This window comes from Ochlerotatus camptorhynchus, unplaced genomic scaffold (assembly GCF_037179485.1).
Source record: "Ochlerotatus camptorhynchus isolate MF236.1 unplaced genomic scaffold, CSIRO-AGI_Acam_v1.1 ptg000239l, whole genome shotgun sequence".
Classification (NCBI taxonomy): Eukaryota; Metazoa; Arthropoda; class Insecta; order Diptera; family Culicidae; genus Ochlerotatus; species Ochlerotatus camptorhynchus.
The window spans coordinates 561,141-575,756 of record NW_027040729.1 but is presented as its reverse complement, the minus strand read 5'-3'; the positions used below and the strand labels follow the sequence as shown (position 1 = coordinate 575,756).

At 42.4% G+C, this 14,616-nt stretch overlaps 1 protein-coding gene across 1 annotated transcript in view; it reads left to right on the top strand.

Annotated features, from left to right (window-relative positions):
- Positions 1–4,102, top strand: part of LOC135704403 (glutathione S-transferase theta-1-like) — a 37,563-nt gene extending 33,461 nt beyond the window's left edge. Inside the window, exon 2 of the mRNA XM_065225851.1 lies at positions 3,352–4,102. Within this exon, the coding sequence (XP_065081923.1) occupies positions 3,352–3,917 (566 nt within the window). The 3' untranslated portion in view covers positions 3,918–4,102. The remainder of the gene's footprint in view (positions 1–3,351) is intronic.
- The last annotated feature ends 10,514 nt before the right edge of the window (positions 4,103–14,616 follow it).

The following is a 14,616-nucleotide window of genomic DNA, read 5'->3' as shown; positions in this document are numbered from 1 at the left end:
CATACCTATAATTAAGGGAATGTTCACCGCTCTGAAAAAAATAATTAAGTTTTTAAATTTTTCTAAAAATATTGTAAAAAGATATCAAAAATCTAAACAAATTACATTTTTTTTTCTAATTGTTCAAAGAAAGTTCGCGTTCAAAATCAATCTTTATAAGTCATCATGGCAAAAAGTTGGACCTTCCGGTTTTGCTGAGGATTCAATTTTTTTCATGGTGAGATAAAAAAAAATATTTTAACATTTAAATTTTCTCAGAAATCTATTAGAAAACACTGATTTTTGTGGATTTTTGATAATTTTTCCCAATTTTTTTAGAAAAATTAAAACATGCCGGAATTTTTTATTTTATTTTTGTGGTGGTAAACTTCCCCTTGACAACCAACTATCTCTGCGTTAGTTTCCGCAAAGAAAAATCATCTACTGTAGGGGGAAATTCAATGTGATCACCCTTTACATAGCGGTGAAGAATCCTCCATGCATCAGTAAAAAGATTTACATTCTGACTTTCAATGAAAGACAGAATCATATCAGTGCCATTGTTAGCACTCCAAGGAAAGAACGCGATTAGCACTTCAGGACGTGGGATTTTATCTTCGTCCACTACAACCAGACCGGCTCCTTTCCAGAGAACTAAGGATGGAAACTTATCCTTGACCCAATCAGCTGTGTCCTTGTTCTGGCATGTGAGCACTAAATACCCAGGCTTGAACCGACAACAATTAAATTTAGGTTTGACCTGTTTTCGACGTTGCTGTACAACTTTCAACAAGAGGGCTTCCTGAACCACTTCTTGTTGATTAGTTGACAGTTCAACTGCAGGGTAGTTCTTAGGCAAAGTCCCTAACCTGACCCTGTAAGCAATGTCACTGTATGTTGGTGCTGGGAGGGCTACTCTTCCTCGTCCCAGCAGGTTTTTTCAATTATCTGGATGCCCACGGTTCATAGAGTTCCTGTCATTCATTCCCTCATTTCGATTAGTAGTCTTTGAGTTGTTAGCAAAGTTCAAATTAACCTTATCAGGTGGGCCGGTATACTTATCTTTTCCTTCATCAGATACTCATTGGCGTAGCTACTGGGGATTTCAAGGAGGTCAGGCCCCCTTCAGAATTATCTAGACCCTCTCCCACCCCAGAATATTTTTGTGTTTTTTGTTTTGACTCGCTGATATTTTTTCAAGCTTGTCAATTTCAATGTTACTATTTAACAGCGATTAATAAAATTGCACCACAAACAAAGATTTTTTTTTAAAGCCTTATATTGACTACTTTTCTTATGTTCTGTTCTAGTCCAGTTGTTAAGAAATCATATTATATCGGTATTTAATCGATGGCATAATAAGATGTCTTCAGGCCTTACAAATTGGCCATGAACCCAGAGATCTTTAACTTCCGGGAACTTCGTAAAACTTCAAGGACTTCTTAGGGGGGGAACATCTAACAAATTGAAGAATCGTAGTAGAAATTCGTGGAACTTCATAGATCTTCAGAAAAATTCGTAGAAATTTTGTTTGTGGAACTTCGCGGAAAATCATCGAGAAACGTAGCCCCCCTCCAGATAAATTTTCTAGCTACGCCAATGCTCGACCCTCACATTTTTTTTAGGCACAGGCTTTCCTTCGCTTCTTTTGGCGCGGTCGTGATCCTTTCTTAGCCTCTTCAGAGTACTGGCGGGCCGCAGCATATAGTCCATCCCATCTTTCATTAGCTTTTGAAGTCTTCTACGGGCCGCACCGTACAGTGCACGACGTATCGGCTTTCCTGGCTCCGTTTTATTTTCGACCTCATCTTCTCCTGTTGTCGCACTGGACTTTTGTTCAACACTTTTTCCACTTCAAGTACCATTGGCTGCAATGGCCTTTATGGTAATGTTTTCATCCTGCACTTCTAATGGCGAGTTTAAAATCGACGGAGATGGTGTACACACGATTCCCGGTCCGGTCTAGAAATTTTACGGGTTGGAAAATTTCTCGACTTCCCTGGGCATAGAAGTATGATTGGACTTGCCACACAATCATATCAATGCAAAAATGGTACAGGCATCGAAAGCTCTCAATTAATAACTGTGGAAGTGCATCTAGAACACTAAGTTGAGAGCACGCAATAAGCTAAAATGCGATAAGCATTAAGCTTGACATTCTAAGAAGAAGAAGAATAAGAAGAAGTTATTGTTATTCGCTATGAACTACTAATTAATTATAATAGACTTGTCCTCATCAACTTTCAATATCGCTAACTTGGGCTTAGCATTTGGTTCAATTTTCTCTTCTACCGATGAACAAATTTTATTCACCACTCTGTCAGTTATTACAGTCCTTGGTGAAGCTGTAGATTTATTTTGCTATGCAATTCGAAAATATTCACGCCAAAACGAACGATTGTATAAGTTTAAATCGTTCTACTTTTATACTCATCATCCAAATTTGTGTACTTAAAAGATAGGTATACTCGCAATTGACGTTTCTTGTATCTTATCGTTGTTTCTTCTATCCCATAAACCGTTTATCTTTTTATTCACAAATTAAAAATGTCAAGCCGGTCAACGATTCATGTCTCGTTGCTAGCCACGTATGCAGCGATCCAGCCCCCACTTGAATCAATTATTAGTTTTAGACCAACATTTGAAAGAGGCGGAAGAGCCAAAATGCAAACAAACCATATTTTGCCACATATAGAGCGAACAGGTCACAAACTATGTACTCTCAATAAACACGAAAAAGTAGAAGAAAACATCATTTCAAATCATCAAAAACGGTTCCTTTTACACGGCGTATTTCCAATGTTCGCCTCTATAATGCATCTGGTTGTTACGCCTTGCACCAAAACTACGAATTATAATGTTTTAATAGGCAAACGAAAATTCGGAAGCGCTTTTCTCATTAAGGTGATTTTGGAATTCCGCCCTTTTCAAACGTTAGTCTAGGTTTTATCTCCTCTCGCAACACAACAATGGCAACGCTTCATCTCATTCCTGCCTCTTCCCGAGCACCCAACTGACGTACGATGGACAGGCCAGCTAAAAAGCTAAAACGATCGTGCGCCGAGTTGAAGTTCCCGGGTCGCACCCACTTGCGTCATTCGCGACCCATTATATATTTATTCTGCAATATGCCGGTCACAAAACAGACATGAAACTGCAAAAAAAAAACGAACTGAAGCGACACAAACAAAACAATTTTTTTAGGCAACCGCATGCATTGTTGGTGGCGGATTTGAACGACGTTGTTTGTCTGATAGCGAGCCCCCAAAAACAAAAATGTTATTTTTAGTACGGCCATTTCTTCACCAAAACATGTCAGTAAATCAGCATGTCACTTACTTCATCTTTCTTCTTCTCGCTCGCTTCTTTCAGGAGAACATCTGACCGATGAGTACAAGCAATGCGTCAACCGGTTCCAGCAGGTACCGAGCATCATCGACGACGGGTTCAAGCTGTCCAATGGCGTCACCATCCTCAAGTACTTGATCAGAGAGAAACTAATCCCGGAACACTGGTACCCGCGAGACAATCAAGTGCGAGCGAAAATCGATGAATACCTCGAGTGGCAGCACGACAACAGTTCAAAGGTGTTCAATGCATACGTACAGGAAAAGTGGACTCTCAAAAACGCGGAAGATGACCGCTCGAGTGTCGAGAAAGTCGAAGAGTATCGTCGCCAGGTCGAGCAAAATCTGAACCAGCTGGAGCGTGAATGGCTCGTCCCCGGGCGGTTCATCATTGGCGATCGGATCACGATTGCCGACATTCTGGCCGCTTGCGAGATCGAGCAGCCCAAGATTGTCGGAATGGATCCGTTCCAGGGTCGTCCCAAGCTGGCGGCCTGGGTCGAGAAGGTGCGATACACGATGACGCCCTACTACCAAGAAGCCCATCAGGACTTTTACAAGTTTACTGAGAAGGCGGCACTAAAGAACTGAATGTATAAATATGGACTTGATGAGTTGAGAGTGGTTTGCCGGCGACCAAGGTCGTCACTTTGTAATATTTTAGACTTCTAGATGTATTATATACATTTGTGTATTTAGTATTAACCGGTTAAGTTTTCTATTCTATAAGTAGATTTAAGATTATGTCAATAAAATGGAAATGACTCGTTTGCCTAGCGACTGTCTAGTTCTATATGCTTTCGAATGCAATCCCGAGGTTCAGCTGGCTTCAATGGAAAAATTGAATTAATCAGAAGTGTGGCCTCAGAGGTATCGGTCTGATGCAAGGTACCTATTAAATGAGACTCACTGTGTCAGATCGGGGCGAATGGCACAGCACGTCTGACTCAGAGTGAGCTGAAACGTGATGTAATTTAATAGTTTAAACAAAGAACCGCAGCCGTTTTGTACATGTGAATTTATGGTTGGGTTGGATTGATAGGACAAATTTGTTTTGGAATCTGATATGGATTAATTGTATTGTACCTGAGCGATTTAGAAAACAATGCTAATTAGTACCGTCACTTCCATGCGTTCGATTGCCATGCTAAATTGCCCGCGCTTCCATCAATTTAAACACGTGAATCAAAATCAAACGATTTGCCGATGACGACAACCGACAAATCAAAATGATCTGTATTTAGCAGCACATTTTTGCGGATCTCATTGCTGGAACCGCTATGTCCCACAATAGCTATGAACCGGTAGAACCGGTAATACCGGGTGCTTTTCTTGTACCGAAATACCAGTACTGGCAAGTGAAAATACCGGTATTTTCTGTACTGGTCATTTGCAAAATGCTAAAGTTAATTTAAATGTTTGATGTTAAATTTATTTCACAGTATTTTTAGAAGCACTGTCAACGAGTATTGATTTTGAAATATTTTATAAAACGTCGTGAACCAATAAACTGCACAGAACAGAGGTGAATATGAAATCAAATCTCCGAATCAAACAGTAAGCGAAGTGCTCAACAGACAGTTGGCACTCAGACCAACTGCCAATCTTAAAAACTGCAAGCGTTATATCTTTTATATTTGTGCTCAGGTCTGTTTTGTTGGATACTCTTAGTTGCTCAAATTAAAACTTACTGGGTGCAAAAATACCAATCTATGATGTACCAACAAGGCTGGTAGAGATCACTGCTGTCAAAAATAGTGATTTTAGTGACCATGTTAAAGAAATAAGTGACCAAATAGTGACTTATAGGGCCTTATTACGGGTATCACTACACGATGATAAGCAAGTTATACTCAGAATATGAGCCGTGATTACCGTACAAATCAAATGGGAATCACTTCACCGTGACGACAATTGACAAGTTTTCACCGTGAAGTGATATCCGTAATAAGTCCCATAGTTGTTAAAATAGTAACTAATAAGTGACATAAGAGAAAAAAAGTAGCCGTTATGATGGCACACAAGAACTATAATACCTTAAGAAGTTTTAAGAATCTGGAGTCAAATTCCATGCACAGTTTTAAAGGCCCGTAGAATTTTATTATTATTTCTAAGGACCTCATTCCAAGGGAGTTCTCGAAAAAAATCTTTCATAAAAACATCAAATGCTATCTGCTTTCAAGGTAGTTCTGATGAATTTTGATTTCATGTGAAGCCTGAATTTGTATTAAAAGTAAATTTTAATGAAAACTCCAAGGGTATTCTGAGGATAATTTCATAAAGTTTGTGGTAGAAAACGAATCCAGAGCATAAGTCCTTGGAATTAGTAATAAAATACTAAAAGGAGGATTACAATTCAATTTAAGAATAACTCCAGGACATCTTCAAAGGAATTTGGAAAATAAATTCAGGAGAGTTTGCCAAACAAATTATGAAAAGAAATCGACGGAATTTGTGTGGAAAAATGCCAATAAATTCTTAGGAGACTTTCAATGTGAGTAGAATGCCAAGGAAAGGAGTGAGATTCAAAAGGAAATCGGAAATTAATTCAATGCATACTCGGAGAATCTTTCCAAAGGGTTCATATTGCTTAAAGGGTGATACGGTCAAAATTTGGTCAATATCAACTTGACGTATTTCTTTCAATTTTGCATTTAAAAAACCTGAACACCCCTCATTTTGAAGGTGTGTGTGTGTAGAATGTTGCTCCTATTTTGATTTTAGAATTCACTCTTCAGTTGTCAAAATGCCGTCCAAGCAAGAAGAGCAGCGTATCAAAATTTTGCTCGCGCATCGCGAAAATCCGAGCTACTCGCACGCAAAGTTGGCAAAATCGCTAAAAGTTGCCAAATCAACCGTTACAAATGTAATTAAAGTGTTTGGGGAACGTTTGTCGACAGCCAGGAAGTCTGGATCGGGGAGAAATCGAAAACCGGAAGCCGCTGAGACGACAAAGAGAGTTGTCGGTAGTTTCAAGCGAAACCCTAACCTCTCTCTCCGAGATGCCGCAAATAAGCTGGGTGTATCGTCTACAACCGTGCATCGAGCCAAAAAACGAGCCGGACTATCGACTTACAAGAAGGTAGTGACTCCAAATCGCGATGATAAACAAAATACGACGGCCAAAGCGCGATCCCGGAGGCTGTACACGACGATGCTGACGAAGTTTGATTGCGTGGTAATGGACGACGAAACCTACGTCAAAGCCGACTACAAGCAGCTTCCGGGACAGGAGTTTTATACGGCAAAAGGAAGGGGAAAGGTAGCAGATGTTTTCAAGCACATGAAACTGTCAAAGTTCGCAAAGAAATATCTGGTTTGGCAAGCCATCTGTACCTGTGGCTTGAAAAGCAGCATTTTCATAGCTTCCGGGACTGTCAACCAAGAAATTTACGTGAAAGAGTGTTTGAATAAACGTCTGCTGCCTTTCCTGAAGAAACACGGTTGTTCCGTACTGTTTTGGCCGGATTTGGCATCTTGCCATTACGGTAAAAAGGCCATGGAGTGGTACGCCGCCAACAACGTGCAGGTGGTTCCCAAGGACAAGAACCCTCCCAACACGCCAGAGCTCCGCCCAATTGAGAAATACTGGGCTATTGTCAAGCGGAACCTAAAGAAGACCAAAAAAACTGCTAAGGGCGTGCAGCAGTTCAAGGCAAACTGGCTTTCTGCGGCGAAGAAGGTGGACAAGGTGGCTGTACAAAATCTGATGGCAGGGGTCAAGCGTAAGGCCCGGCAATTCGGATTTGGAAAAGCGGAAGCCTAACTGAATATTTTTCCTGAATTTTATACTAATTGAACTTGAAAAAGAAATTTAATTTGATTTTTTAAATAAACGATTTCACCGATTTACATGCGTTTTCCCTTGACCAAATTTTGACCGTATCACCCTTTAGTTCCTCAAATGTCAGCTTCTCGTTTCCAACGACCGGTCGCAGCAACTTTTTCGCGCTTTTGACGGCCGCTTCCCAAATGCCAACTTGATGTGGACTGGATGGCGGGATCATCCGCTTGAATGCTGCCAAGAAAGTATCCGTAGACAGGTTACCTGCGACTTCCAAGTGAACTGCCTTGCTCGAGAGGCACACAAAAACGACGATATATCCCTTCGAGCAACGTTCACCGCGAGTTTTGCTACATCGTACCAGTATCGGGCCGGCATAATCGACTCCAACATGGTTAAACGGTCGACATGCTGTTACGCGCGCCGCTGGTAGACTTCCCATCAATTGCTGCGACATCTTCGCTTTCTGTCGGCAGCACTTGACGCAATTCCGGATCACTTGCTTGATGACATGTTGGCAGCCTTGGATCCAGTAGGTCTGATTGATTGTTGCTGTCAAGAGTGTGGAACCCGCGTGACAGTTCCGTAAATGCATCTCTTCCACCAGCAATCTCGTAAGACGATGGTTCTTCGGGAGAATAACTGGGTGCTTGACTTCGAAAGGAAACGACGATTGCTGCAGGCGTCCACCGACTCTGATCGTGCCGGTACCATCAAGGAATGGGTACAAGCCGCAGATCTTGGATTTCAGAAGGACTTCGCTCCCCTTTGCCAACGATTTGACTTCTTCTTCGTAGTGTTCGTGCTGGGCCAGTCTGACGAGCTGCAACCTGGCCTCCTGCAACTCGGATGGCAGAATAGGACCAGAACGTTTCTCGTAGCGTGTTAATGCCTTCGATCCCAGGTTGTAGATAAACCGCTTCACGCATGCACCGAAGCTCGATCGACTATTGAGGATTTGCTTCTCGATTTCGTACGTCGTTACTGGAACGCTAACAGAAATGTTTAGGAATTGGAATCGCTTACGTACCTCCAGTGTAGCTTCATCGTGTTCTACGGACAAGACACTTCGTTTCCAGGTTGCGGAATCCTCCGCTAGCCACTTCGGTCCTGTCCACCACAGGGGATGATCGACTAGGTCTGTAGGAGATATCCCACGGGAAGCACAATCCGCCGGATTTTCAGTCGATGCAACATGATCCCAATGCTTACGTGGAAGAATCTCAAGTATCGAAGATGTTCTATTAGCCACGTAAGTGTTCCATTTACGCGGATGTCCTGACAGCCATTGCAGGACTATGGTCGAATCCATCCAGGCAAACTGGTCTACCTGGAAGCGTTTGAGAGGTTCAGCAACTTGTTTCAACAGCTTTGCAAGTAATTCAGTTGCGTTAAGCTCGAGACGTGGTACAGGAGCGACCTTGGTTTTCGCTGCAAGTAGACTAACGTGAACCTCACCGTTGCGATCAACGGACCTGAGATACACGACCGCTGAGTACGCCTCCTCAGAAGCGTCAGAAAAGCCATGTAATTCGATGTGGTTGTCGTAATTCGCTGCCCATCTTGGAATCCTGATCTTCTCCAGGTGGTATAGGTTTGCCTTCAAATCGACCCACATTTCTTCAACGACAGGAGGTAATGGATCGTGCCAGTTTAAGTCATACAACCAGCAATGTTGAAATAGAATTTTAGCTCGAATGATGACCGGCGCAAACCACCCGAATGGATCGAACAGCCTGGCGGAATCCGACAATAGCTGGTGCTTCGTATTGGGACCATCAATCTGCAGATTTACCTTGAGTGTGAAGACGTCTATGTCCGGAATCCAATGAATTCCCAGGGCTTTCACCGAATTGCGTTCATCCGGAAACTGTATCTGTACTGCGGTAATGCTGACTTCAGGTAGCGACTTCAGAACCGCCGCCGAATAGGAAATCCATTTCCTTAATGTAAATCCAGCACTCTCTATGATCTCGTTGATCTCCTTGATCAAACGAATGGCTTCTTCTTCCGATTTTGCTCCCGATGTAAGATCGTCGACGTATGTATTCTTCATGATCCGTTCAGCTGCTTCAGGATACTTCCCTTTGTATTCTTCCGCTGCCGTCTTGAGCACCGCCATGGCCAGAAATCCAGAGTTCTTGAGTCCATATGTCACCGTGCGAAGCCGGAAGTGTTGTATCGGCTTGTCCGGCGAGCTTCTCCATACCACACGTAGGTAGTCTCGATCGTCAGGGTGCGTAAGTACTTGACGGTACATTTTTACTGCGTCCGCCGTAAATACCACCTCGAAGAACCTGAACTCCATCATGATATCGAATATCTCAGTGTTAGTGTTCGGGGCGTCCAGTAACAAATCATTCAGTGAGATTCCAGAAGTCGTGGCACATGATGCATCGAACACAACTCGGAGTTTGGTCGTGATGCTATCTTCCGACATCCGATCCCAGTGGGGATCCGCCAGTTGCAGACCCTTCAAGTATGGCATGCTTGCCACGTCGAAACGCTGGCACGACAGGGTTGCCGTGAGCCTTCCAAGAACAAAAGCTTGAGTGGTGAGTTTAGTTTCCTCGTTGAAACGCGATGAAATCACCAGCGTGACAATGCCGGCAGTGGTACCGACGACTTCACCGCTGACACCAGTGATCTCCAAAGAAGCGTTGCTACGCCTCAACCCAAGGCGGTTGGCACACTCTGTCGTGATGAGAGATGCCTGGGAACCACAATCAATTAACATTCTTACGTCGTGTAGCTTCCCATCACCTCCTCGAAGTTTTGCCACCACCGTTGGTAGCAGTGCGAATGCAAACGGTCCGTGGTTTTCGGCCACCGTCTGCGCTACGTTGGTAGAGATCGATGCGACCTCCAATTCCGGTTCCGGTTGCGAACTTCCTTGACCATCTTCCTGCTTTTCATCCGGTTTCATTACTTCCCGCTGGCATAGCATTGTATGGTGCCGTTGGTTGCACTGTGAAGTGCGACATACCGACTTCGACTGACACCGCTTCGCTGTGTGGGATGGACGCAGGCAATTGAAGCACAGTTTCGACTTAAGTGCCAATTCCCTACGCGCCGCCACATCCATGGCCTTGAATTGTTCGCAGTGGTAAGTTGGGTGATCCATGCTGCACTTCGCACACGACACATGTGCAGCACCAGCATGAAAGGCTTGAAACTTCTTCTCGGCTCCAGTTGCCTTCGAAATCTCCTTCTTCGCAGGTTCTCCCAGCTTCCTATAAAACGCCGAACAAGTTTCCAGAGCATCGCAGCGTTTTTGCAGGAACTCGATGAAATCTGCGAACTTCGGATTTTCTTCGTCAATGATTTTCTGCGCCCACAGTGAGCGCGTCTCTAGGTCCACCTTCTCAAGCAACAGATGGATGAGCCAAGGATCCCGTGTTTCGTACTCGTTGCCAAGAGCTTTTAGCTGTCGGATGGTATCATCAGAAGTAGCCACCAGTTTCTTCAATCCGCTTGCGTTGGTGGCTGATGGCTGATCAACGAACTCACGAACGAGGGCAAACACCTTGTATTTTTTCTTATCGTAGTGCGTCACGAGTTTTTCCCACGCTTCGTTGTAGTTTCCGTCGCTGATTGGGAAGGAATTCACCATCCGCTTTGCTTCACCGTCCAAATAGGAAAACAAATACTGCATCTTGACGGAAGCTTTCAGATCCTGCCTGTTGTGGATCGTGCTGACAAACAAATCCTTAAACGAATTCCACGCCGTTCGCTCTCCTCGGAAAATGGGAATGTTTAGTTGCGGTAGTTTCACATTCACTTGGGGTTCCTGATTCCACACCGGACCGCCCGCTGCCGGCTGCTGCGGTGGCTGGTTTTGTCGATCCAGCATTGCCTGCTGCGTTTCCAAAAGTGCCTTGATTGCATCCCGCAGATCACTAGGCGACTCATTCCTTTCACTTTGCTGGGACATCTGGTCTTCATTTTCCCCCAGGTAACCCGTGTACAGGTCTTTTACTTGAAAATAGACCTCATCAAATCGGAGCCGGTGGTTGAACACCGATGCGACATCCTCCAGATTCGCAATGTTCTCCTCAATCATCGTTTGAACGACTTCGAAATTTGCTGCAAGTTCGGTGAGCTTCTCCCGACGTTCATGCACTTCCCCGTACGATGGGTTCCGGAAGTGAAGCGATTGCGCGACGGACAGCTCCCACTTTATTTTCGCGAACATAACCTCTCGCTTCGACAAAAACTTTTGCATATCTGGCGGATCCATTCTCCGGTTCGAAGGACCAAAAAACTATGTACGAACCGAAACGAAAGGTCGAGACGAACCTGGACTAAAAATTGAAACCCGAGAACACGTTTTTCGGAACGGCGGAATTTTCCTATCGGTTGTAACAAATAAAATGTGCAGACAAACTTGTCTTAACGTGTCTATATTTCGACTGTTCGAATACAAGTGTTCTGTTTGTTTTCTCTTCGCTTTGCGCTGGCAGATTTTTGGCGCCAGCAAGGTTAGTTGGTATTGTAGGTACGCAGATTGCTCGGGAGGTAGGGATGTCGTCACAAAATCCTCAAACAGAAGGTCTCTGTACATCCCTGAAATTCGCGGAACATCTTAAGGGTTCTCGGTTTGTTTTTCAGCACATCCTGGAACTATCTTGAATTTATCTAAAACGATTATAGATTTTTAATCGATCTAGCTTTTCTGAGGTGCTTAGAACTTCTTAAAAAATTGCACAATACCCCTCAAGTTTTCTAAATTTCTCAAGTTTGCTTGACACCTATGAAGTTCGATGAAATTCTAGGAACTTCATAAAAATTCCTGAAAAGTCTCGGATGCTAAAAGAACCGCTTTGAGTAAGTTTTCCATAATTTCAGCGTGTTAACTTCCCTTACGTCCCTACAGTTTGTTTATAGAGCTTCACTGAAATTCTCAGCATTTTTCTTTCATTCCTCAGAACTTCTCCAAAGCTCCTACAAGATCTCTAATCTTTCATAAAGTTTATTATAAACTTGGAATAAATCATTTTATTTTGTTTACTTAATTCTGGCACTTTGAATATTTTCAATATTCATTCACATTGAATATTTTTAGATCTTGGACTTACTTACTTGGAAAACTCAGGTAATTTTATCCAGAACAACGAGTAGACATACTGTATGTAGAGAAAGACGACTAAACGTCACAACGCAAAGAATAATCAATCTTGAAATAAATTCACGTTAAAAAAGTTGAAAATAGTGACTTTAGTGACTTGGCCTTGACCAGATAAGTTTCGAAAACTTCAGGTAAGCTCCGACGACTATATGAAAGTCCTGAACTCTGGGAAGTTTACAGATCTTTAAAGGTAAGTTCTGAGAAGTTCAGGACAGTTCCATGGACTTAAAAAAAAAATCGTTAGCTTGATGAAGATCGGAGAACTTCATAACAGTTGTATCAACTTCATGAAATTTACAAGAACTTCAAGCGATCTTCTGGTAAGTTTAAAGATTTATAAAAAAGGTTAGAGAGCTTCGGTAAATTTTCGAGAAACTCAGAGTAGTTCCATGAACATCCGAAATATTTTGGAAACATTTGGGAAATTCTTAAAACTTCAGAAATATTTTGAAAAGTTAAGGGCAGGAACTCTACAGATGTTCCAAGAACAATGTCCAGAAATCTTCAAAGAATTTTGGAGTGTTATGAACATCAGGAAAACTACGGTATCTTTAATAAAGTTCTGCAAATTTCAGGAAAATTCTGAAAACTCTATGTTAGTTCCATAAGCTTACCACCCCGAAAAAAAAACGTTTTGATATTTCTAATATTAGGCAAAGATATCAAAAAATCTAAAACCAGTTTTTGACGTAGGACTACGTCTGTGATATCTATATGGGGGTACAGTTTGTGAAAACCGAGAATGGAACATGAAACAAAATACTGAAACCTGATGAATGTGGGCGTCTTAGTGGAATACCTGTATAATGAGAGAGAGAAGGATTAGTATTTTCCATTTAATTCCACTACTTTATTTGCTTACCCTTGACAGATACGCGTATTTTGTCTACAATGTGCAGACTTCTTCAGTGTCTTGTACTAATACTCGACTGAAGAAAAACATCGCATTTACCGAATATATATTATCACAGGTACATTTTGACTTAGAAACTAGGTAAACTTAAATTTAATTTTCTATAGGAACAGGTACTCCGCTGCTTACTCGTTGATGTGTCCTAGGTAGTAATTTGAAAAGCCATGTGTGTCCGTTTCCTTGATCCCTGTTGAGTAAAGTTGAATTACGTTGTTTGTTGATCTCGAGGCTTTCTGCAACATCCAATTTCCATGGTGTAGATACGGTTCGTAAAATCGTTATGTCCTCCGTCGATAGTTGGTGGTCCTCTGTGAAGATGTGTTCTGCAACCTTTGATTTGAAATCATATGTTAGGCCTTTTTCTTCTTGCTTTTTGGCCTTATTAACCTCCGCTATATGTTCTTTAAATCTAGTTGCTAAAGTTCTCTTGGTTTGTCCTACATATACTTTGTTACAATGATTACAGCTTATTTTATATACGCCTGCTTTACCTAAAACATTAACTGGGTCTTTAGTGGATCCTAACAATGATTTCAACTGGTTATGTCTACTGGTGAAAACTAAATCTAATCCGAATTGTTTTAACTGTGGTCTTAGTTTACAAGTAATATCTTGATCAAATGGAACGGACACTCGTTTCAATGGTTCAGGTGCTGTGGTGAGGGTTGTAAATAATCTCCTTTGTAGAATTCTCGCTTTTTTATCGATGATTGCCTGGATTGTGGTCTCCTTGTATCCGTTGAGTCTTGCTGTTTCGAAGATGTACTGTAATTCTTTAACCTTTCCTGTATCGCTGAGTGGAAGAGTCTGCATTCGGTGAATCATGTGGTGAAAGGCGGCCATTTTCTGCTGGAACGAATGGTTGGAAGTATAGGGGATAACTCTTTTGGTGCTTGTTGGTTTCCTGTAAATTTCGTATTCAAGCGAGGAAGATGATGACGATTCCCTGATGACTAGAAGATCGAGAAATGCGAGTTTCCCGTCTTTTTTCACTCACGAGGTAGAAAAAGACGGGAAACTCGAGCGTGGGCGACGATGAGACTCATCGAAACGGGGGGACAAGACAACCAAAAACTAATAAAGAGAGACAATAGACAATAGAATTAAATTATTATACTAGACATTTGAAGAAACATATAAACCGACTGCATATAGCAGATATCGCGAGTTCCCAACACGTCTCTGATAGAAACATAGGGTTGTCTTCCTTGGGCCTCGAGGATATTCAAAAGTCGCTTTCCGGCGGCGTCATTATCCGTACAATGCCAAACTGCGTGATCGATGTCGTCGTAACCGTTTCCACACCGACAGATGTTGCTGTCCACGAGATTATTCTATTGAGGTGCGCATCTAGCGAGTAGTGGTTGGACATAAGTCTACTCATCACGCGAATGAAGTCACGACTTAAGCCCAAGCCTTTAAGCCACACTCTCGAAGAAAAACATTAGGAATAATTTAATGTAAC